Source organism: Artemia sp. Qi Xiang Cuo, chromosome 7, assembly GCF_049724085.1.
Source record: "Artemia sp. Qi Xiang Cuo chromosome 7, ASM4972408v1, whole genome shotgun sequence".
In the NCBI taxonomy this organism is placed as follows: Eukaryota; Metazoa; Arthropoda; class Branchiopoda; order Anostraca; family Artemiidae; genus Artemia; species Artemia sp. Qi Xiang Cuo.
In genome coordinates, this window is record NC_142800.1 from 81201021 (window position 1) to 81227376 (window position 26356).

The 26356-nt window shown below is 35.8% G+C and overlaps 1 protein-coding gene across 1 annotated transcript; it reads right to left on the minus strand.

Moving 5' to 3' along the window:
• Positions 1–1716: 1716 nt before the first annotated feature.
• On the minus strand, positions 1717–25869 carry LOC148950753 (uncharacterized). Its single transcript, XM_089092618.1, has 2 exons — positions 25141–25869; positions 1717–4153 (listed from the first exon to the last, which is right to left on the minus strand). Exons 1-2 carry the CDS (start codon positions 25829–25831, stop codon positions 3771–3773), a joined length of 1074 nt encoding a protein of 357 aa, XP_088948744.1. The 5' UTR covers positions 25832–25869; the 3' UTR covers positions 1717–3770.
• Positions 25870–26356: the final 487 nt, after the last annotated feature.

Below are 26356 nucleotides of genomic sequence, written 5' to 3' on the forward strand. Positions count from 1 at the left end.
ACTTTTGCCGATGATACCACCCTTATTACTTCTGGGAGAACAGAGGATGAGGTTCGTACAAAGTTAGTGGACCTCTTTGAGAGAGTTTCAATTTGGTTTGATGCTAACTCTCTTGCCTTAAATGTTTCTAAAACAAGTTTTTTAGTTTTTTCTCGTATATCCCAGGCTTGTCCTCAATTATCTGAAATTCATATATCCAAAGGCTTTATTAGTAGACCAAAGGATGGCCATGTCCGTTTACTAGGTATCCTCCTAGATGAAAATTTATCTTTTAAACACCACATTGATTTGATTAAAATGAAGGTATGCAGAAACCTCGGTATTCTAAGAAAACTAAAACATATCTTTCCAGGGCCGATTCTAAGAATCCTATTTCATGGCTTAATTCATTCTTATGTTTCCTATTGTTCAGTCATATGGATGTCTACTTTCCCTTCTTTTCTCAAACCGCTCTCGAATACTTATGCTAAAGCTATAAATCTTATCCAGGATGTAAATCGTTCGGCAACTAAACCGTTACTTGATATTAAAAAACTTTATATTATTTCCTGTGCGTCTTTCGCTTTTCTTCAGCTCCATGGTGATATTCCTAGGTCCCTTAGATTTATGTCTTCTTTTGTATCTGATCGGTAAAATTATCAACTCCGTAGTTCTCTAAATATCCAAATTCCCCATACACCAACAATAAGATCCAATTTCAATCCTCTTGTTGCGTGTCATTTGACATGGAACACCCTTCCCGATTCGGCTCGAGAATGCCACTCGTTTGGCACCTTCAAAAGATTAGTAAAAAAATATTTGTTTTCATGTGATTAGTTTTCTTTACTTTTGCCTGCTGCCAATAGTTTTTTTCATTTAATTTTTTTTTTTTATTTTTTTTATATATATAGATGTTGTGATTCACTGTGGTTTGATAAAGCTTATTTAGTGAACTCTCTTTTTTTATAGATGTTGTGATTCACTGTAGTTTGATAAAGCTTATTTAGTGAACTCTCTTTTTTTTTTTTTTTTTTTTTTTTTTTTTTTTTTTATTAAGCAAATGCTTTAAATGTTAAAAGTTAAAATGCTTATGTTTAAATATTAATGTTATGTTTATATTTTTTAAATCTTAAGCGTTTAAATGTTTAATGTTTATTTGATCTTTTCATAATCCCCCTCCTACAGGCCATGGAGCCTTTGTGGGGATTTGTAGATTGTTATGTAATTATTTTACTGGTATATGGAAAATAAATCTATCTATCTATCTATCTGAAAGTTCTTAAGAGGAAACCAATGATTCTAAGTGCACTGCTCCCCTAGCTACATCCATTTTCGCAAAAAAGTAGACGCAGTAGCCTAGGCACCAAGGCCGTTTCGATGGGGGAGGAGTGTTAGAACCCCCTCCCCCGAAATGTTTGTCCGACTCATAAAAACGTCACAAAAATAAATATAAACCAATTTTGTATGCGTTTTTGAAGTTTTTCTTGTAACCTCTCCACCATCCCGAAAAATACTTTCGCACCCCCATCCTCCCCGCCTTAAAAAATCCCGAATAAGGACCTGCTAGGCGCATACGCACGAATTTATTTGCATGAAAAGGGAATAAAATCAAGCCTACCTGTAGTAGAAGAATTCTCTAGAATGCTCAACTGCAAAATTTGATGTTGATATGTTTTTTACTAAGCATAGCAATTTACCTTTAATCCTATCATGTCGTGTATAGAGGTAAAAGAAAGATTAAATAAACCAGTATTTTTATTTCAAGCAACCACATTCTTAACTACAGAGCTCAAGCACAAATATATAAGTTATCACAGTATTTAAAGACCCAGATATAAAATGTAAAGTGCACCCAGGGGCGATGCATTTTTTTAAATTAAGTTTTTTTTTCCAAATTCCAAGACCAAAGGAAAGACTGTCAATGCTGACAAATTACAACCCAAAGTATATGTAATTGTCAACGTCAAAGCATATCTAAAAAGTAATTAATCCATTGCGCATAAAAAAATAATTAATCCTTTTTCGTAATAAATGCTTTAGGAATGAAAATAAAATACATTTATGTATAATCAATTAATTTTCAGATATACTTTTAGATTTGAAATTTCTTCTATCTGTCATTATAGGTAACATGGATCAGTAACACTTCAGAATTAATAGGAATTAACTTAAACGAGAGAGTAAAAGACAGCTCCTGCCCTCTTTTAGGCTCGAACAGCGAATTGTGAGGTGTTGATTTTTTTAACCTGATCCCTGCGTAAAACAACATTTTGTTTTATTCGTTAAAATTAGATTTGCTAAAAATTGAACATTCCATCTTACCTTTGTTAATAAAGTTAAATAATAAAGATAAGTTGATTAAAATAAATCCAAAGCAGATAGGGAAAATACGAACAGAATGTGAACCATTAGACTTGTAACCATAAAAGGAGGTAATATTTGGCTCGTTTGAGCCAAACAATGTGGCAACTTCAAGCTTTAAAGTTCAATCTTTGGTGACTCTGTGGATAAATCATAATAGCCTCGCGCCGTCCCCCCTCCCAGTGCCAGATATGTCACATTTATTGTGTTGTTTAGTTTAAACAAAAGATCTGAGGTCCATTGACAATATATTCTTAATAACTTAGTACTAAAGTGCAAGTTATTCTGAAAACGAATGAAAACAACAGTCTAAAAGAGGGGAAAATCCATAAAGTAGACGCACAAAAAGGATGCTGGAAAATTCGCAAAGAAAAAACTCTAAGGCAAAAAGGTGGATCACACAGAATTCTACGAATAACCTGACTAGTCCACTGACACTGTGACACCTTTTTCAAAAGGTGTTCAACCCCTCAGGATGAGGTCCACCATCAGTGTTTTTTCCTTAAATCCTGAGATTCAGTAGAAAACCACACAAAACTGGCTGTCATATTTCACAAATGATCGGCAAATGCCCAATTAAAGTGAGAAACATTCAAACTTGATCAACAGTTTACAAATAATTACTTTGCTTTGAATTATATAATAAACCGATCAAGTATAATTAAACAAACTAATAATGATGTGACAGTTTAGACGTAATTAATGAACAAATCGAGTGTTATCTTATATGCACACACTTAGACAATTCAGGTCAGACAACATTAATAGCTAAAAAATGGCCTAACTGAAAATATAAATTATGTTCAACATGTGTCGGGTAGAAATAGTCCTAGAGAAAATAATAGTCTGAAAAGCATGAGAAAATGTAATTAAACATTTTCATTGGCCAGCGGTGGTGGCAACCATGATCATGAATTCGGAGCTTCAGCAGTTTAGTCTTGAAGCGTCTTGGAGGATCACGAAGAGCTCAAAAATCTGCATCTTGTCTCAAAAAGATAAAAATATGTCAAAGAATAAAATTTTAAACGACATTCTAATTCTAACTCCCTAAGCAACTGAGTTTTTTTTTTAATAACGAGCTTTTTTTGAAAATCAATTTTTTTATGAAAATAACTTCAAAAGTCACACTTAGGGGAGAAAATATGTAGGTTTCTTACATAAAATCTCAAATTCCCTAACAAAACTTCATAATTGAATTATACATATTTCTATGTAAAATACAAAACAAAATATGACACAACCAACTTTGATAAATATTATTAAAAACTGTTGATCAGGTTTTGCTTATAAGAAAAAGTTTCTTAAATGTTCCTACCAGATTTGCAAATATTTAGACGTTTATAACTTTACAATCTTTCAACTGGAAATACAACAGCCTTAAGGAACAGTATAGTGATATGTTCTTAGAATAATTCTAGTAAAAAAAAAAGTTAGTGCATCACAGCCGCAGTGGTGAGGGCCTTAAAGCCCAAAATCATAGACGAATTCCACTTGTTTGAATCATAGTAATTAAAAGTCAAATGAGGTCGGGGTCTCTTAGATGTAGGCTCACAATCACTCATATTCTCTTTAACTGAAACACAATTTGGCAAAACAGGGGTATAAATTGTCGTCTGTCGGTCCATCATAAATGAAGGACTTGTACCAGGCATGGGGCTCCACTGCTTCGTTCCGGGTAGGTAGCCCCACTGTGGGACAGGGAGCCGGGTTGGTGGCAGTTGGGCGGTGCAGTTGGGGCATTGACATGGTTGCAGTCGTTCTATCACAGGTGCGGCATCGGCCATTTGAAAGTTGGAATAGGGCATCACAGGATCTAGAATAAAAAGAAAATATAAATTGATCCTTGATTAACAGTCTCCCAGAGACACGTAATAGGGTTGTAGTAATCATTCTATCTCATGAAAGGCACATACCAGTCTCCCTTTAGCTCTCCTTCCACGATATGGAAACTTTAGAACTAGGTTTATAATTATTGCTTATATACATGGCTATTATAAACAAACTATAACTTTTAATTGGAAAAAGAACACAATATAACAGTAATATAAAGAAAGCGGCTTCCCTCATTTTTGCAACTTCGAATAATTTGTTGTTAAGATGAATTTATCTACCCCCGGAAGAGGCTCTTGTGGGCATGCCTGGTGTTCACAGATTGAAGAACCACTTTGGATAACCTGGACATCCCCTTAATGTGACAAGTCAAAAACTAACAAGTCATATTATAAATTATAAATTTCGTTCAATAAACACAAAACAGTTTCTATTTTAACAATACTACGAGAATCGCTTCACCTTTAAACCCCCCCCCTGAAAATAATATTGACTATATTATTGACAAGATGAATTATTGGCAACGATAAGGCTATTATAGGGGATATTTAAGATTCAAATACAAATTACGGCCAAATCTATGAAAGTACAGAGAAACTAAACATTTCGTAACTGAGTGCAGGTTCATATCCTATAACAAGTGCAGGTTCATATCCTATGAAGGGGGCTGCAGAACACCCCTGAAATATATTTTACTATTTGTCTTCACAACAAACTTCTTCATTTTCGAAAAATCTACACCACCGACCAAGTGAAACTCAAAAATAGGCACCTGCACACCTGAGTTTGTACTAGCACTAGGTTATTTGCCCCACCCCCACCAAGATTTCATAAAGGTACTTGTACGATAATCCCCCTACCGCTCAAGTTGTTCATTCGTTGATACATTATAGAACAGTTTTTTTCGTTATTTTCTTTAAGTTTAGCATGAGAATAGACAAAGAGAAGTGACAGAATAGATAGGAAATATAAAATTTGAGCTACATATTTGCACACTAGGGGGGGGGGTTAAAGTACTTGGACAGCGTGAAGTTAGAAAACAATTCTTACTACATAATATGCAGAATAATTGTACCCAACACATTAGGCATGCAGACCTGCTATACTTTATCCCCACCACCTTATGTGCAAATATATAGCCCAAATTAGTTTCTAAAGTGTTATATTTTAACTTACTTAGTATATTTCATTATGTTTGAGCGCCAGAGAAACATATTAGAATAATATTAGGTAGGGGGTATGTCATAGAAAGTAGCCTACCTTCGAAAATCTTCTTTTGCTATTTTCATTGAAAAAACAGAAAAAAAGCAAAAACAACGTAATTGCCCCTCCCCTCCCCTGGATTTTGAAAAACACATCTCCCGCCAGGTCACTAGCTTCAGAACGATTAAAAATTAAAATACTTTAAAGAATACTTTAATGTTTCAGTACATATGCAAAGGTATACACATTAACCTCACAGCACCATAATATATTCAGAACACAAAATCTTATGGTATAATAAATACAGAAATATAGCAACACAATCAACAGACAAGCTTTCCATAATAACAGACATTATCCAGTTTACTTTAATTCCCTCAATAATATCAAATTTTGATATCAAATTTAAAATTCAAAACTTTCAACATTCATTAGAAAATTCAAGATACATTGCATGTTAGATAATTATCAAGAATATTACTTTTATCCTTCTAGAGGAGAATGATTGTAAAGTAATTACGCGCTACATGCAAGTTTTGCTGATTAATGAAACTTCGCTCAACTATATTATCCCAGAACCTTAGGCCAAATTATACATTCTATTGACATGCACATGTATGTAATGTAGCATGGTGTGGCACTTGAAATATATTCATGCATGACGCAATGGATCCACAGGAATAATTTGTGGGGAGGGGGCCAAGCCCCTTCCGCTATTAAAAATAGTCGAAGTTTCAGGTTAATTACAATTTAACAACTAACACAGGCATGTGCACAAGGGAGACATTTCAGGCCTGGGCGATTTCCTCCTAAATTTGACTATTTGCATTTTCTCGGAATCTCTTAACCTCTCTTATGGTTAAGAGATTAACCATGCAGTTAATCTGCATGGTTCAAACACTGCGAAATTTTAAATTTCGAAATTTTTAAAATCGAAATTTTAAATTTCGACAAATTTCGACAAATTCAGAATCATTTTTCAACATGAGGAGTTCAAAACCTCTTAAAAAGTTTAAAAAATTAAAAAGTGCATCGAAAAGTTTTCGTATGCAGTTTTGCTACGTTTTTACGAGTCTGACCCAAATTTCGGAGAGGGGGGGAGCAAATCCAATAACCCTCCCCTCGATACGGCCTTGACGATATGGCATTCCCTGCTGACTAAACACTGCAGATCTTGAGACCATGCAGTTACACTGCAGAAAAGAGTTTACAGTTCTCCTCTTAATTCGTTTTCTGATTTGGAGTGGCTCCTATTTATATCTCCTGCTCCGTTTTTTGCATTTGAAAATCAAGAAGAGCATATATTTAAGAAATAATAAGGTTTGAAATATTATTTCAAACCTGTGATGATCGAAGTTTCAGGTTAATTACAATTTAACAACTAACACAGGCATGTGCACAAGGGAGACATTTCAGGCCTGGGCGATTTCCTCCTAAATTTGACTATTTGCATTTTTTTCAAATTTATACCCCCCCCCCCACCCCACTGATTCCTTTCTGTCCCCACGTACCCGTTTTTGGCGAAATGGCGGAATTGAAAATAATTGTGTGGAGGGATCTTTGAAGGAAATTCCAAAAAGAGAAAAAAGGAAACATCGTTCTTGACGAATCTACTATAGTGAAGCAAATAAATATGTAACCATTTTCGTGCCTCTAAAACCCATAAACACTAATTCCGAGAAAAGAGATTTTTTTTTTCAAATACCTAAATCTTTCTTATTTGAATATTTTAAAGCTTTTTCTCCTTTTATTATTATTTTGGTTTCCTATATCCCCTGAAATTTCTTTAAGAAAGGTTTATCTATTATTCCAAATTGAATAGCAATGTTGGAATAGCCATGTCATACAAACATACCTGGGTATCATTAGAAACTATGGCATATTCTTAAATTAGACATTTAAGAATACTTTTGGGATTGGATTTATGCTAGCTATTACACCAAGAAGGGTAGAAAAGGTTAAACCTAACAGTAGGTTTATACGACCCCAAATACCTAACCGGGTGTTGAAATTGTATGCAAGCAATTGAATTAAATAGGGGGTCAGAATAGGGAAAAAAAGATAAGGAATCTAATCTTTTCTGAACGGTTCAGGGGGCTTTCCTTCTATTGGCTTATAAATCAGGACAAAAGCAGGCAGCAATTTCAGACTTATTGAAACCATCATAAGTGCACAAGGTTGGAAAGGTTTTAAGGCACGTATCGGAAAACCGTGATGCCATGAATGTTCACCAGACAATTATTTAAAAATCTCTTCATAAGGTGGCCCCAAGGACCCAACCAATTAAAACTTCAAGGATTTTTTTTTATAAAATGTACCCGTGTACCCCCTTCATAAAGATGTAAGATAACATTTATTTAAAAAATAGCTATCACAAGCCTGGCTGGGTCGAATTCACATTTCAGAGTAAAAACAAAAAACAACAGGCATATGGGAATGAATGAGGGTCGCATCCAGAAATTTTTGTTAGGGGGATAGGGGTTACCAAGAACCTTTTGATTGGGGTGGGGGGATTAAGCCTTCTTTTAATCCGCATTTTACGACTAATTTGCCGAGCCGAAGAAACATTTCAGGGGCGGGGTAGAAACCCAGAAGCCCTCTTGGATACGGCCCTGGGATGAGTGCATATGCCCCCAATAAGCTTTATAGGGTGATCTGCCACAAAAAGAAAACAACTATAGCCTAAACACAACAGTTCAGAATCTATTTCAGGTGGGGTACATGCCAATTATGCACAAAAAACGGGTGGTTTAAATAGAAACTATACAAGATTAGAGGGGAAAACGTAAATATATTCAAATGCAGGGGCACTGGCCAGAATATCTACTTAGTACATGCCTGACACGGTTTTTAAAGCGAAATTTATCTAAAACAGGAAGCCCCCTCCCCTTAAAAGCCCTCCACGGGAAATTGAATATGAGTATTTATACAGGAGTTTCTGCAAAGTATTGTGTTGATGAGGTTCCCACCTGCAATGAATTGACGTGGAAAAGCAACAGAGAACTACAGGCTTCCCAAAATAGATATAAAGAAAATTTTCAAAGCATATGTACAAGAACAATAGGTGAACTATTCATGTGTTTCCAGTGCCAGATCCCCTGCGAAGTTTAATCAAGTCTCCCGGTGCAGAAAAATGAAACTCAGAGGTCAAAATTGCCTCCGTGGTTCAGTGTTTATTAAATTGCTTTGAACTTACAGGTTGGATATAATAGCCATTTTAGACTAAAATATAACGGACAGACAATTGTAGAAGAGAATGTAAGACAATTCATGTGAATTTAAATGGAGTTTTAAGTCCAAAATGGGCGATAGCAGTTGGCACGCGAAACTTTCCAAGCAGAAACAATCCTTAGAAGACTATTTTTTTTAACTCCTTTAGCACAAAATATGAAAAGTTGCAAACCCAAATGATACCAGCAGGGGACGCACAAATTACCCTGAATCAAACGGTACATTCGAAATACCCCAAAAAACAGTCCCTGAAAATTAATACTGTTCAGCACCATTCAGCACCGCCGGCAGGGGTTCAGCACCGCCGGTAGGGATTGTGAAGTCCAGTGCCTTATTATTTACGTTATATTTAAAAGGAGTTATGAACTCCTAAAGCAAGAAAAGCAACTTTATTTTAATTTTTAGTGATTAATTCAATTAAAAACAACCAACACTTTCACAAATAGTTTAAAAGTGTATCTACGCCACTGAACTAATACCAAAAGAATAGCTATCATGGGCGTAGAGAGGGGGGCAGCCGCCCCCCTCCCTAGACCTTCAAATTTATATTAGATATGACTGAAAAAGCAGATGGTTGGAAAAGCAGTTGATAAAAGGCCCTCAATCACACTATTGACTGCCCCCCCCCCTCTAGACAAAATGCTGCCTACGCCCATGATAGCTACCATTCGAATATAAAGCTAAGCCTCATAACCAGAGCATAAATAATACTTCCAAAGAAAATATTCAAATAATATAAGAGAAAACTAGTTTAACATTCAAATAAATGTGCAGTCATTGAATATCAACTGAAACTTTTAGGGGTTCGTGACTATTTTCTCGGGTCTACTCAATCGAAGTTTTGCAACTGAATACAAAGCTAAGATCGATGGATAAAGACTAATCCCCCAGTCTGATGTATTCAGATAAGAACACGACCCTTCAGCGGGTCACCTATTAGCTATATTAACTAAAAAAAAACAAGTGCTTTTTAACTGAAAGTAAGGAGCGACTTTAAAACTTAAAACGAACAGAAATTATTCCGTATATGAAAGGGGCTGTCCCCTCCTCAACGCCTCGTTCCTTACGCTAAAGTTTTTTATTGTTTTAAAAAAATAATGTTGTGAGACAGAGTCAAACTTTAGGGTAAAGAGCGAGGCGTTGAGGAGGGGACAGCCCCTTTCATATATGGAATAATTTCTGTTCGTTTTAAGTTTTAATGTCGCTCCTTACTTTCAGCTAAAAAAAACATGTTTTTTTTATAGTTTATTTCTGAACGTTTTTGAATTAATACAGCTTTGATTTTGGTTCACCGTAGATGAATAATTAAAACGAGTTTCGCATATTAATTTTCCTTTTTTTGGCTAATTGGCTTTCTCGAAATTTTGTTCTGACGTAACTTACGAATTAACTTACGTAACGAATTTCTATATTCGTATGTTTTTATTACGTATATTAGGGAGTTCGCTCCCTAGTCAATACCTCGCTCTTTACGCTAAAGTTATAATCTTGTTCGAATCACAAACCCCTGAATCACAAAGGGCGGTTAATTAGAATAGATAGCTCTTTTGAAAGTACAAAAAAAACTTTAGCGTAAGGAGCGAGGTATTGACTAGGGGGAGAACCCCTCGTATACGCAATAATTTCTGTTAGTTTTAAGTTTTAATGTTGCTCCTTACTTTCAAATATATTTTAAATAATGCTGGGAAATCTGGCGTTCCCTTCACAGAAATTTCCCTTCCTCCAAGGAAATATCCTCCATGGAAAGACCATCCCCCCTACCCCCGACTCCGACCCCCCCCAATAGAAAAAATTCCTCCTGAAAACGCCTGTATACTTCCCAATAACCAATACTATATGCAAAAATGGGCAAAGTTTTTAACTTGCAGCCCTTCCCCTGGGAACTGTGGGGGATTAAGTCATCCTCAAAGACATATTAATTTGGTTTTCGACTATGCTGAACAAAATGGCTATCTCACAATTTTGATTGGGTGACTTCGGGAAAAAATGAGCGTGGGAGGGGGCCAAGTTGCCCTCCAATTTATTGGTCACTTAAAAAGGGCACTAGAACTTTTAATTTCCGTTCGAATGAGCCCTCTCACGATATTCTAGGACTACTGGATCGATACGATCACCCCTGGGAAAAAAAAACAAACAAACAAATAAACACGCATCCGTGATCTTTCTTCTGGCAAAAAATACAAAATTCCACATTTTTACAGATAGGAACTTGAAACCTCTATAGAAGAGTTCTGAATCTGATACGCTGAATCTGATAGTGTGATTTTTTATTAAAGCAATGACTTTTAGGGGTTGTTTCCCCTTTTTTCGAAAATAAATCAAATTTTCTCAGGCCCGTAACTTTTGATGGGTAAGACTAAATGAAACTTATATATTTAAAATCAACATTAGAATCTGATTCTTCTGATGTATCTATTGGTATCAAAATTCCGTTCTTTAGAGTTTCGGTTACTATTGAGCGGGTCGCTCCTTACTTACAGTTCGTTACCACAAACTGTTTGATACATATTTAGCAATAATTTTCAGACACATTCAATCCATATCAAATGCTCAAAATTATTAGAAAAATGGGGCTATTTAGCAAGGCCGTATCCAGGGGGGGGGGTTACCTGGTTGGAACCCCCCCCCCCCGAAATTTTTGACAGAGTCAAAAATTTGTAAAATCTAGGTAAAAATCAGTATAATTAGTCGAAAACTGAGTCAAAAATTAGTAACCCCCCCCCCCCGAAAAAGTCAAAAATTAGTAAACCCCCCCCCCCCGAAAACAAATCCTGGATCCGCCCTTGTTATTTAGGGATCTTTTGGCGCAGCTAATTTCAAATCAATGCTAAACTTCATTATACTGAAAACTGTGTTGTACAACTAGGAATCTGATATGTACTCCAGGTAGCTGAGAGTGAGCAACACCTTAGAAAACTCAGGAATTAAGCCAAATACATTTAATAATTTTTCTGCTGAGCTTCTATAACGAACATCTATGACCCAAAAGCTCATACTTATTGCAAATCAAAAGACTCCAAATCGAAAATCTCTAATTTGCAGAAATAACATTTAGTATTGTGGTTTTTAGGATAAAAAAATGCCTGATACTTCAAGATAATAGAAGAACTGATACTAATACCTAGCTCGTAGCCCTACGAGCTCGTAAACCAAGTTCCTAGCTCGTAGCCCTACGAGCTACGAGCTCGTAAACCAAGTTCCTAGCTCGTAGCCCTACGAGCTACGAGCTCGTAAACCAAGTTCCTAGCTCGTAGCCCTACGAGCTACGAGCTCGTAACGCTAGTTCCTAGCTCTTAGCCCTAAATCGTGAAAAAAGGCCTGATTGGATTAAATGTAAATAAATGGGCAATAGATAGAGCCAGGTGTCAGTAATATATCAAGTGTAGCCTACCCTCCCACCAACTCGTGGTTTTAAAACACGAGAAGCCAGTCAAAAGACACCAGGGTTGAACTTAATGAACTTCACCATTAATTCTAGGTTTCAAAGCAAAAAAAAAAACACTTCAAAGAAGAGCCGTTTGATCCCTGTCGGGCTTTTATTTCCTCCTTTGACCCTGCTTTTACTTTTAACAGTGGATACTATTTCTTTTTTAAAGGTATATTTAAAATCAATTCCTGCGTTTTCGAAGAAAACCAGAGAAATTTACTTTCAGTCAGACATACTTTACGTTTGCAACGCGAAGGGTCCTTTAACGTTTTTGGACAGCCATTCGGCAACCCCTGCGCCGAGAGTAATCAACTTTCTGCGATAAAAGACAAAGAAACCCCTCCTAATCCGCTTTTCGGTTCCTCAGTTAAGAAAGGATACGAGGAGAGCGTAAATGGACCATTTTCCGGTCCCTAGCGACGCCAGACGCAGATGGTCTGAAATCCTGTCTTTTTCATCTTTGTCGGAGCATTTCCGTTGAAACAAAGTCAACTAACAAAACTGTCCAAGTAATTACAGACGGCAATCTGCCCTTTGAATGGAAAACAGCTTAACAAACATTTCTAGTATTGGGAAAAGATAATTATTTCGAAAAGATGTCATGGTACGATGATTATCTTTTTGTGTCATCAATTCTTTAGTTTTTATGTGTTGATGAAAAAGCGTCCAAATGTAATTCACCAGAGATAATATTTCTAAAGTTTTTTTTTCTTGTTTGGATAATTTATGCTATCTTTGGAGTTTGACATGTCTTTCAGTTTCTCAACGGTGACATTCAACCGCCTTTCTCTAGCAAATTTAAAATAAGTCTTTTACAAAAAACAAAGTTTTTATTTAAGAGTTTTTGTATTGAGCTTCTACAATGGGAACTCAAGTCATGAGAGCATTTAATGGTGACGTACTAGGCCATATCCAGGGAGGAAGGTTAGGGGGTTTGAGCCCCCCCCCCCCCCCGAAATGTTTTTCTGACTCGTAAAACGTGACAAAATGGATATAATTTTTTTGTAGCCCCCCACCACCCCCGGAAAAAATTTATCAGCAAAATTTAGCATTTTTCACAAAATTACGAAAGTATCAATTCTAATTAACCGGAACAGACTTCCGGTTTTGGTGATTTGGAATCCTGGGAATAGGAATTCGGTGACAAGAACTTCCTTCGTTCAGCGAATTTCAACTTTTTTTTTGCAAAAATTATCAATTTTCGTTTCAGAATATTCAATGAATTGGTTTTATCAAAAACGCCACCTTCGAGATCATTGATCTATGGCACATACCTTATGTTGCCCCAGAACTACAATAGTATTGGTTTTGAAATTACCATGTTTGCAATGTGAATTATGAAGTCATTTAACGATTACATGTGACATCAATTGCAAATAAAGTTCGAAAATTGCGCATTTAGAAGTTAAATATGTTCATAATTCAGTATATTTAAGGGGTTACGTACTCTCCGTTGTAAAGGCGCACAAAATTGTGTCTCCATCTTCATAACGAGCCTTTGGTCCACCACCATTCCCAGCAAGATCTTGAATTTTTTATGATTTGTCCTTCAATTTCTTACATTCCATATGTAGTTGGAGTCCAAAGTAGACATGGAGCCTTTGTGGGGATTTGTAGATTGTTATGTAATTATTTTACTGATATATGGAGAATAAATTTATCCATCTATATATCTATCTATCTAGTTCGTCCATTTATACTCTTGTTTCGAAATTACTCCCACCCAAAAAAAAGCCTCGGTAAGGGTTGGAGAAAATCCTGGTCTTTCTCTTTCGGATGATGCGTCCTGCACTTAGCATGTGTTTTACTGTCTTGAACCTAAAAATAGCCATGACTTTTTTGATCCCGGCTCATATATTAGCCTGGATAAATAACGTCCCCCGATCCAGCACATAAAACTATACAATTTGTACTTGCTTGCATTGAAAACGCTTCCTTTGCGAATAATTGTATACTTTGAAAGACAATTTTTTTTTTCATGTAAATGTCACGTCGCATAAAAAGCTTACAATTTTCATCCTTTTCAAAATCAATTTTCTTAGTTTAATGGTATTTTAATGTTATTTTTGTACAGTCGGTTCGTGACCCTGCAAACGTGATTCAGGACTTAACTTTCTTGAAGATATCGAAGTTTTTGGCATCATTCCAAACTAGGTTAATACAGGTTGTCCGGGATGAAGAATATTAGGGGAAACCCAAACTCTAAAAGATATTTTTTACCCCAAAAGTGAAGTTTGTAAGACATGAAAAAATGATTAGGGGTATGTTGAGGGGTATGTTAAGACATGATTAGGGGTATGTTGAAAATTTACAAGCCATGGAAATCTTGTCACATAAATTTACCAAAAATATGATTTAATCAAAATCGTAATACGACTGGGTTTTTTGAGCAGAGGGGGGGGGGGGTCAAAAGAGGGCGCTTATTGTTTTAAAAAATACATTTGTGAGAAAGAGTCTAATTTTAGCATAAAGAGCGAGGCAATCAGGAGGGGACAACCCCTTTCATGTACGGAATAATTTCTGTTTGTTTTAAGTTTTAATGTCGCTCCTTATTTTTAGTTCAAAAAACTTGTTTATTTTTATTTAATTTCCGAACGTTTTTGAATTAATGCAGGTTTTGATTTTGGCTCACCTTACATGAATAATTAACACGAAATTTGTATATTAATTTTACCTATTTTTGGCTAAATGGCTTTCTCAAAATTTGTTTAATTTTTTTTACGAACGTTTTTATTAGTAATAAATACACGTAACTTACGAATTAACTTACATAACAAACTTCTAAATTCGTATATTTTTATTACGTATGTTAGGGGTGTTCGACCCCTAGTCATTACCTCGCTCTTTACGCTAAAGTTCAAATTTTTTTTCCAATTCTTTAAGAATGACCCCTAATCACAAATGCCGTTAATTAGAATAAATAGCTCTTATGAAAGTACTAAAAACACTTTAGCGTAAAGAGCGAGGTATTGACTAGGGGGCGAACCAATCATATATGCATTAGTTTCTGCCCGTTTTAAGTTTTGACGTTGAAAACTTGTGTTTTTTATTTAATTTCTGATCTTTTTTTTAGATAATGCTGGGAAATCCGGCGCCCCCTTCATAGCAATGTCCGTTCCTCCCTGAAAACTTCCTCCATAAGATCCTCCCACGTAACCCCCCATCCACCCCCATTACCAGAAAAAATCCCCCCTGAAAACGTCTATATACTTCCCAACAACCAATACCATATATAAACAATGGCCAAAGTTCAAAGCTTTTACCCCGTCTTTCAAGAACTATGTTAGATTCAGTCATCATTAAAGATACAGTTATCGTATTTTTCGACCAATTCGAAGAAAATGCCAAAATCAAAATTTTGATCGGGTGACTTTGGGAAAAAATGAGTGTGGGAGGGGGCCGAGTTAACCTCCATTTTTTTTGGTCACTTAAAAAGGGCACTAGAACATTCAATTTCTGTTCGAATGAGCCCTCCGGCGATATTCTAGGACCGCTGGGCCGATCACCCATGGGAAAAAAACAAATAAACACGCATCCGTGATCTTTCTTCTGGCAAAAAATACAAAATTCCACATTTTGCAGACAGGAGGTTAAAATTTCTATACTAGGGTTCTCTGACACGCTGAATTTGATGATGTGATTTTCATTTAGGTTCTATGACTTTTAGGGGGTTGCCCCCTTTTTTCGACAATAAAGCAAATTTTCTCAGGGACTTAACTTTTGATGGGAAAGACTAAAATTGATAAAACTTAAATATTTGAAACCACCATAAAAATCTGACTCTTTTGATGTATCTATTGGTATCAAAATTCTTTTTTTTAGAGTTTCGGTTACTATTGAGCCGGGCCGGTCCTTATTTACAGTTCGTTACCATGAACTGTTTGATCGAAGTTTATGGCCTCATTCCAAACTAGGTTAATACGCTACAGGTTGTCCGAGATGAAGAATAGTAGGGGAAACCTATAACTCGAAAATATTTTTTTTTTTTCCCGAAAAGTGAAGTTTGTAAGACATGAAAAAAAAAAAAAAACGAAATCAAGATTAGGGGTATGTTGAAAATTTACAAGCCATGAAAATCTTGTCACATAAATTAACCAAAAATATAATTTGAAGAGAATCGTAATACGACTGGGTTTTTTGAGCAGTGGAGGGGGGGGTAAAAAAGGGCGATCACGAAGGGGATGTGTATCAAATAGGCCCGTCTTGTTTTATCAGACTTTCAAAACCTTTAATATCATACATTAACTGATGTAGAGCTGTCGATCCTAATTAAATACTGTTCAAGATTTTATTGGCAGTAAATCAAAAGAATTAAGGTCTCAGTTTTTCCTTGCCATATTTAAAAAATGTATTTACTTTGTGTTATCAAAGCAACTTTTTCTATAGGAACGGCTTGAATTTATTGATTTTCCTTTCTCAGGATGTATATATTCTCCTTTCTACTAAGAAAACCTGAAAAAGCAATTCGGACGTCTGGGACGAAGTAGTAGCATGCAACATAGATATATTTCCAGTTTTCTTGAGCAGGGGAAAAATTTCAATTTTTTTCAAGAGGACAGAGGCTGCAGGTAAACCTATGTATGTATATATATATATATATATATATATATATATATATATATATATATATATATATATATATATATATATATATATATATATATATATATATATATATATATATATATATATATATATATATATATATATATATATATATATATATATATATATATATATATATATATATATATATATATATATATATATATATATGTCGTTATGAAATTGATGGAATATGCTACCCCTGACTTTTAATAGACAAAACTAAAGAATAGTTTTGTCCCTACCCATTTTCAGAATGTATCACGAAATTATTCAAATAGCAAACCCTTTTAAGACAGCCCAGGAGGCTTTAATCAATCATGAAAAATTGTTAGTTGAGAAAATGACTCGAGGAAAATTGCAATGGGCTGGATGATGGCCTATCCCAATATGCTTTTGGGCAATCGCTTAAGGATTTTTGTCAGAAAGTGATTGGTTTGAAATTGGTTTAGATACCGGTTGAATACCCTACAATGACCATCTTTCATTTTCGGCAAAATGATTAAACCCTACCCCAGTATTAAGTGAACGAAGTAAAATTACTTTATTCTGTGCTCGATATTAGGTTGAATTCTAGAACAATTTGAAGATAATACATTTTCCTTTCATTTACATTTTCTTTCAGTTCCAAATATGAAACATAACTTAACCTAATGTCCAAATATATAGCCCAAATTATAAAAGTTCAATGCGTTGTATCATCCATCACTTGTTTTTGTAGCTATGAAACCGGTTTTCTGAGATGTAGCCTAAGCGTAATTCTTAATGTGTTTCGAATAACCGACAAGTACCTATGTATCTTAAGCCCTTTTTTACGCATAATTCCAACATTCTTCAAAAACAAAAAATCTTGTCTGTCTAACTGATTTCCAAGGGTATGGTAGGTACAGCTAAAGACCAACATCAATTAGGTTAAAGTGACATGGTGCAAATGCTTTCAGACAATTGCCAGGGCTGAAAACCAATTAAGAATGCCTGGTTCTGCTCAATTAAGTTTAACAGCGTTTGTTAGCAAAGTCTGCAATTACTTCCCGGAGAGTTTTCAACTTTAGTTTCGTTTTTCCCACACGTAAACTTATCAACAAAGGAAGTTTGTATTACGGCATCTGTTATTACTAGCACACACCCCAGACAGATCCTGTTTATTTACCATTTCGACATGGAATATTTCATGCTTTATTTTGCCGACACCACGACCTTATCCGATATTTTGGTTGGGAGGGGGTAGCCATGAAGACTATTTTAGGTCCATCAAATCTGAAAGGCGAACATCATGTAGCTACGTCTATCGCAAAGGGTACGTAACTATAGACAAATGTAACTTGAAGTAGGCTATAGGTGGAATCAAATCATCGCGGGCAATCTTGCTTCAAAAAATGTAAGTGGGAGCCACTGGCCTTTCCCCTTACCCTGAATTTTTAAATTGTTCCCTTCCGCTGAAAACATATTCTTCGGATGTGCCTGGTTGATATACCCTAATATGTTCACACGTCTTCCGGGGGGCGTGACCGGTGCTGTATTCAAGGGCGAATCCAGGATTTTTTTTTTTTGGGGGGGGGGGGGGCAAAATAGGTTGATCCTATGAACTTACGCTAGCAGCAAGTTTAATTAAATCAAACTTGCCTTAATTAAGTAAATTACACTACTTTAGACTACGTTAGGGACCCCTCCCCCTGGATCCACCACTGACTGTATTTGGATCCATCTAGTCTCCCTGGTCGAAATATGACAGGGGTACACCTAGCGTGTTTCCGGGGGCATCAGACAGAAAAAAGTCAATGGCGAAATTAAATGATATTAAGCTTCAAAATAAAAATAAAATTTCGCTTCAAGAGCTATTTTGAAAAGTAAATTATATCCCTGGATACCCCAGATTTGAAAAACTTCTAACGGTATATCTACCAAGCAAACAAAGTATTATCTTGACATGGGCTAGTTATACAGCTTTAGATTCACCTTATCTTTAAAGCCCCTTTAATAATTTGATGTTCTACAAATATTTGGTCTTAACAGGCAAATAAGTAAATATTTATTCAATAACCCGTGTTCCAATCTTTCTGTCCCATAAAGCAATGAATCAATTATTAGGACCATGAGTGGGTAGAATTAACGGATATGAGTCTATAATGCCATTTCCTGGTAAAATCGTTTCACTATAACCATCTGGTTTAACCAAAATTACACTTACATATACTATAAAACCATAAATTTGCTTCATAAGAACAAACAATGATAGAGTAAGGCTTACGCCAGATGTAAGATAACACCCCATTTGCACTGGGAAAGTTACAAGCTAGGTTTTATCAATAAATAGGAATACATTTTACATTAATAAATTTACCCCCCCCGCCAAAGCAGACTCCATAGGACATACAAGAAAACTTCAATTACAAATTATTAAGTTATTGAAAAATTCAATTATTATTGAATAAATTATTTAATTTTTATTCATAACTTTATGATCATTTTATAGTTAGATTTATAATTATAATGCAACAATAAAATGTTATACTAATTTTTATGATCTAAATAAAAATTAGTGCCAAAGCCCAGCGTGATGACTACTGGATATTTTGAAAGTTAAACCCCAATTACTTCAGAAAAGCTCATGTTGAGGAGTTAGGGGCGTGGGTTATGCGGGGTAGGCTACAAGAGACTATTTCCTTAACGGTTCAATGCTACTGGCACTCATATCTGCTTTCTAATATATTTTTCTAGATGGAGGGGGGATTCAGACAGTTCAGGTGAACAGACAAAAGGCCGGTGTATCAATTCCTCGGCGTATTGCTCAATTTAACCATGCATAATACCAAAGCCAAACGTGTCCCTAAATTGTTTTTGATAACCACCTACTAGTCATTATCTCATCAAGCTCATTTACATTTTAAGGTAGGAAGTTGTTTTCTATGCCTTTAAAGTCGCACGAATCGTAATTCCCATTCAAGGCATTTCGTGCACAACTGTGACTTTTAGACAGAGACTGGTAATGACTCAGTTGAATTTTGATTTGTGCTGTTCCTCAACTTAGCGTTGCGTGACTGAAATAAATGTTGGTTAACAAGAGGATTAAAATTTGTTCTACCCAAGGTACTACTTGAAAAATCGGAGAAGGCGCAATTAAATACCCGGAGTCATGCCCCGAGAAGGAACGGGCTTGAAATTGTAATTATATTGAAAAGGAATTCACTTCTTCAAAAAGCCATGTGAATAGATAATAATAGGCTATCATAAATTCGTAAGTCCATTCCCATAAATACACGTCAGCCGTATCAGGGGAGAGAGGTGGGGGCTTACGAAGTTCAAAACTCGCTCTTCGCATGCGAAAACACACAGATACACACTTACTTTTCACATAACTAAAATAGACATATTCTGTAGCGACCCCTCCCGAAATACATGAAAACATGTTTCTGTAAGTAGGAGGGGGTGTAATTGACTAAGTACGCAGAAAAACTATTAGAAATCTTGGATCATGTGATTAAGTGCCTGTATCTGATATCCCAAATGAGACCCAAAGAGGTGGATTTTCATCCAAGTTCAACGTGCTTCTAAATTATATGAGACCCTCGAGGGAATTTTTACCTCCCCGTGTAGGAAGGTAAGCTCATAGGTCTAATATCTCTTATTTCAGTCCTAGAGAAATCCTAAGACAGACCCTTTTTTGTAAAATTCGAAATTTCTAGATAGCCCTTAGGTACTGAACTGTAGACATATGCACATGATTTTATGTTTGGTGTGAGGAGGGGAAAACAAAAAAAAACAGCAGGAGTGGAATTTTCTGTGCGCAAGCTTTAAAATGCAAAGAGGAGAGGGGAGTAAAAAACACATAGTAGTGCCATATACAAGCATTATATAATATTAAATAAATAAGCATGAATTTCAATGAATATGATATTACAACTCTCAAGGTAGGGGAGAAACGGGAAGGGGAGGGGGGCGTTTTAGCATGTCCCTTGCACAACCTCAACACGCTCTTACTAATTACCTATATATCTTGAATAATTCGCCCATCAAACAGATTCGGAATGAAAAAAGTGAGTCACTTTTCTTAAGCTGAACTCAACTCGATTTAAGCCCCTTCCATCTCATTCTAGTGAATTTCGATAACGTAAGACAGCTCGGATAAGGATATCTAATTAACCCAATGGAACCCTTCATAAGAATTGAAACCTGAACACTTTAACCTTTAGTGATAAGTTCCAGCCGAGGCGCCACCTGCTTCTGCTCAGTGAGCCCCCTTGACGAATGACATCCCACTCCCCCTCGAATCGAACGTTCCCCCAGATATGGTTCATTTGCCCTTTCTTTATCTAAGACTGAGAGCAAGCTCAGGAACAAAGGAACTACCATACGTGCTTTTTCTCCATTAATTTGAAAGACTCCCACAGGGCAATGAAAAACGCTTGCCAGAACGAATAGAAAATAAACGCTCACATCCCTTGCTCCAGTCAATTTTGTAGGTCTGCTCTTGAATACAGGAAACTTGATGATTAAATGATAATGAATGAGATGTTAGATATTGCCAGAACAAAGAGAAATCTATTCTGTGCAAAGGCAAAGAATGTATAGATAGACACTCGAGGGAAATGGGGCAGAAACTTTTCACATTTTAGAAAGATTGAACTATTTTTTCTACCATTAAATATCGATCTTCGCAAACATCGTGCAACATAAAATGCTCGGAGAAGTACACTTTTGGCTTTTGACCCCGCCCCCCCCCCCTCCATGTACGTCTCTACCCCCGTCCTTCATGAAACTTGCTCTACCCCCGTCCTTCATGAAACTTGACAAAGTGTAAACATTGGAACATAACGATTTTTTACTGGCTAAAACAGGCTAGAAAACCTGTCCCCGGAAATGAAGAAAAGTGTGCTTGATTTTAGAAAATACGTCACAGACGTAAGCCAATGAATTAAAGCAACATGTTCTACCATGAAATCAGAGAAAAAAACCTCAATTCTTCTTTGGGCAGAACTCTTTATGGGGAAATATGAAAGGGGACAGTTTCATAAATGCTTAAATAGTACGTTTAATACTGCATAATAACGAGACTATAGCATCTTTGACGCCTTTTCTAAAATTTACTTGGTGGGAAATGCCTCGCATCCAGGGGCAATTGCCCGCTCTTAGGATTTAAAAAAAATACTCTTTTTGGGATCGTCGAAAAAGAAAAATTGAAAAAAATCCCTTTTGTAATTAAAAAACATCCTTGCGCCCTTGCTCACATCATTTTGAGGTTAATGGTATAAATTAGACATTAGAAAAAACATTTTGAAGTTTTACTGAAAATTTACTTTACCTTACTTTCTTTTTATATCTTACTGATTTTCTATTACATTCTGATTTTCCTTACAAAAAAAAACAACAACTAACTTTACAATTTGATATGCATGAAATTGATCCGCGTTCAGAGCACAGTAGGCAGAATACACAATCTACAGTGGTTCAGAGCCTATCAGATTCCAAAAGGCCACTAAAACAAATGAATCCAAAATATTAGAATACGGTACGATTTTAATATTCATAGAGCTATGTCATTAGCTTTCTGATTTGACTTCATTTAATTTGGTTGTCACAGGAGTTCAAGAATTATGAATGCTTATGTAACTGGAGTATGGTACATAAATCATGAGGAAACAGAGGACACTAACGAAAATGTAGGGAGGCAAGGATTTAAAAAAAAAATGTAAGAGGTAATTTATTTTCTTTTTCCAATAAAAATACTCAAGACTTGTTTCTTGTTATTGTTTTTCCCTTTTTTTTTTGGGGGGGGGGGCTAATTTGCGCTTCTGTGACGAAACGTGTTACCTGTAATTGAATTTCTCATAAATGCAAAGTCCTCAAAAATTCCACTCAAATAATTATTACGATTATAAAGCAAAACTTAATTAGATCCATATATAAGCGTATTAAAAGCCAAACAAACCAAACAGATAACAAACACGCGATTGATTTTTTCAGTCCCAAATTTTGGCTGTAATCCTGTAACCCGCATCTTAGTCAAAAACCTTAATTAATTGAATAGGTATTATTGCACATTCATTTTTTTTCTGAAACAAGTACAACAATGATAAATCCTATATCACAAATTAGTGTGATTGGACTATAGAATTGATTTAACCGTTTTATCGGAAAACTGATTCACTTGGATTTAGTTTTATTTTCTAATGGATAAAAAAAAAAAAAATATCAAAATAACATATCTTGATGAACTTTAAACTCCGCAAACAAAACAATGTTTTCTTTTGCAATAGCCTACGTACCCCACCAAAAATATTACGCAGTCAAATGTGTTGGCGGAAAAGAGAAAAAAGACCTATGATTAGAACAAGGAATCATGCTTTAATTTTTGGCTTTCTATCAACATACCTACATGCTATGTTGTGGCACACAATAAAAATTCGAAAAATCCAAAGGTCCCCAGCGTAGGGGAAGAATCTGAAAATAAAGCCTGTGGCATATATACTGTATACACACTACCAGTCGTGTTAATTCGCAAAAATTTAGGGGAAGGGCAAATTTGTCCTTTTTCAATGAAAATGCCAAAAAAGGGCATGTTCTATGATAATACTCCGAAAAACACATTTTAGAAAATTTTGGGCTGGGACCAAAAATCCCAGCCCCCACACAAAATTGACAGCATTGTAGGCTGCTGTCCCTTACTTTTGAGTTTAGGCAGGTCAGAGTTGGCCTACATTAGGGTAGGTAGAAACTAATAGGGGGGGAGTCACTCCCAAACAGCTGTGTCCAGACACTCGAGCACAATTTCTTGGGAGGAGGGGGCGAACTTTTGAGCAAACGTAGGAACTGGCATATCATACGGAAAACATTAGTACTTAGTATATTAGAAAATCGAATCCATATTAAAAATAGCCTATGGGTCTTTGTCCAAATTCAAAAATGTGATTGTGAAGGACTCAGGCCTATTTCTCTCTAATTCTAAGCTGTTCGATCAGGCCATATGGGCAAAACGTCCATTATTTTTAAGGTTCTTGATTTCACCAGCGTTGATTCGATTTACGGGTATTTAATTGAAACAACAGTGATATGACAAAATGCATGGGAAATATAATTTAGGCTATGTAATTGCACATTAGGGGCGATGGGGGAAAAGTATTATGGAAACGGCTTCAAAATGTGTTTACTACAATTTGTCAGTATATTGTGAAACAAGAACTGTCTTCTTAACGTGTCTCCTTCTCAATAACCCCAATGGTCTGTTAATATCAGTACTGCCTTTATTTGTTTAGCATGTTTCCTTCAAAAGTGGTCAAGCTTTAAATATTTACCCTACCCTGTTTCCCCAAAAGATATACTTAGAGGGTCCTGACCTTTAAAAAGCTGTGTGTTATAAAATTGAAACCTTGCAAAAATAAGAACAACAAAATTTTTTTCAGCTTCACAACTTTGCTCAATCCCAATTTATAAGGTTTTTTTTAAAGATATGCAAATATATTTCCTTAATTTTGAAAAATAACATTGATTTGGCTTAAAATTCGGTACTTGTGCATTATACTCACTCTTTTATATCTCAAACTCAAGACGCTTTGAACAAACCCGTTTTACGGGATGATTCAACACACTGCTGTAGATGTATAGCGTGGTTTTAATTGCGTACACGATATTTAAAGTGTTGTTTTTGTTTTTTTTTTTTTTTTTTTTGGGGGGGGGGAAGGTACCTATTTTAAGTTACGTATTTAATATATGCTATGCTTTGCCCCCACCCCACCCCCTAATGTGCAAATATATAGCCCAAATCTGTGTCTAAACTATTCTATATTCATCCTATTTTATGTTATTTCATTAGCATTAACCAAACTATCAGTAGGCCTATATAAAAGAGTGGATATAATGCACAAGTACCTAAAATTCTGCTCAAATAACAGGAATTGCATTTTCAGAATTAAAGCCAGGGTAAAGTGCTACGAAATCATATTACTGAGTTAGGACTAAAGTGAATACACCATTCGATGCCTTTTTTTTGCTGATTATAAATATAATAATCATTTCTATCGTAATTGAATTTCAGGCCCCCCCCTATATATGCCCATTCCGGGTTATGTTAGGTATCGCCTATCTAGGGGGGGGGGCTGAAATTAATTTCCGATAGAAATGCTTATTATATTCGTAATCAGCATAAAAAAGGCATCGAATGGTGTATTCACTTTAGTCCTAACTCAATAATATGATTTCGTAGAACTTTACCAAAGCCAGAGAGAAAAAACTGTTAACTGAAAATTAAGGTAAAATGTTGTTTTGTGAAAATTTCAATAGATATCTGTCATGTAGGCAAATTTCAGGACCCTTTAAAGGGAGAACCTTCCCGGGACATACTTTAGCATGTAAACCCATCCCTGAAAGTTCCATTTTCCTAACCTAACCCTTTTCCATGATAGCCATAAGTAGCTAAAGTAGAATTTTACCAAAGATTTCTACTATACATAACACTAGGTGCTGTATTTAAGATTGTTGATTTTTAATAGGCTAGCCAAGGCTATACAAACCTTTTAAGCTCCTTGGATTAGTGGGCAGATGGTTATCCGTTTGCCAAATAGGAGGAACTGGAATTTGGGGCTTGGGGGCCTGAATCACAGTCGTCTGTCTCTTTGAGGCTCTTTTCAGCTCCCTTTGCCCCCGACTAAGATCCACTTGATTAGTTGGCACTAAAACCATCCTCTGTGCCATTGACCTCGTAACACGATTGTAATCATATAAATCACTTTTCATTGGCATATAATTGGTATAGCCCCTTTGTGTATTTGAAATCACAGCTCGAGGGGCTATTTTCAAAAGAGGTTCAGCATTTGGAGGGGGCCGAATAATTCTCGGTAAGTCATATTCAACACTGCAGTCAACAGATAATGATTTTGTATAGTCTTTTGATGGGTCTATAGCTAACGGCCTTGCCTTTTGTGTGCTCCCATCATCCACTTTCCTTTTAACACTTTTTCTCCTTACTTCACACAGTTGCTTCTCTTGTTGTAATAAATAGCGTATATCCGTTGGTAAACAATCCCTATATCCATAATTTGTTGAATTAGGAACTGAATGTGTATCCTTATTGCAGGCTGGAAAGCAAGATCTGTGCTGATTTACAGCACAACTAAAATCACAAGCGTGGTAAGCTTCACTAGGGGTACCGTACATATTCAGTTTTGGAAACTGAAAATTTGGAACTAAGCATGAAGTAGACATCTCTTGAACTATGCGTACATTCCCTCGTTTATGTTATTTGGTGGAAATTCTGGAAAGAACTGATTGAAACGACTTAAAAACACGTGTTTCCTGGCGCAAGAGGAGAGCCTTTGATGCGCGGAAGAGGAAATTGAGAAATTCTGATTGGTTAATTTTCTTGATACGGGACACGAAAGAAATTGCTGATTACGAAGACAATAAAAATAATAACTGAATTTGCAGTTTCTCCAATCAGGTATGGAAAATCAAAGTTATTTGTATATTCATCATATACACAACCCAGTTTTGAGTTGATGGTTGAAGGGGGCTAAAAAGCGGTAGCTTTTGATCCAGGAATTTGCAATTGAATTTTGAAACCTTTTTTTCTTTATTGCACAGAATATCTAAGGATGATATTGGAATCTTAGTAAAATTGAAAATGTTGAAGTATATTTTTGAGAGGCAGTGAGCTTTTGGAGGGCAATGGGTCTAAAAATAAAAAAAAATATTGGAGAATTTAATAAGAAGTGCTCAGAAATTTGGGAA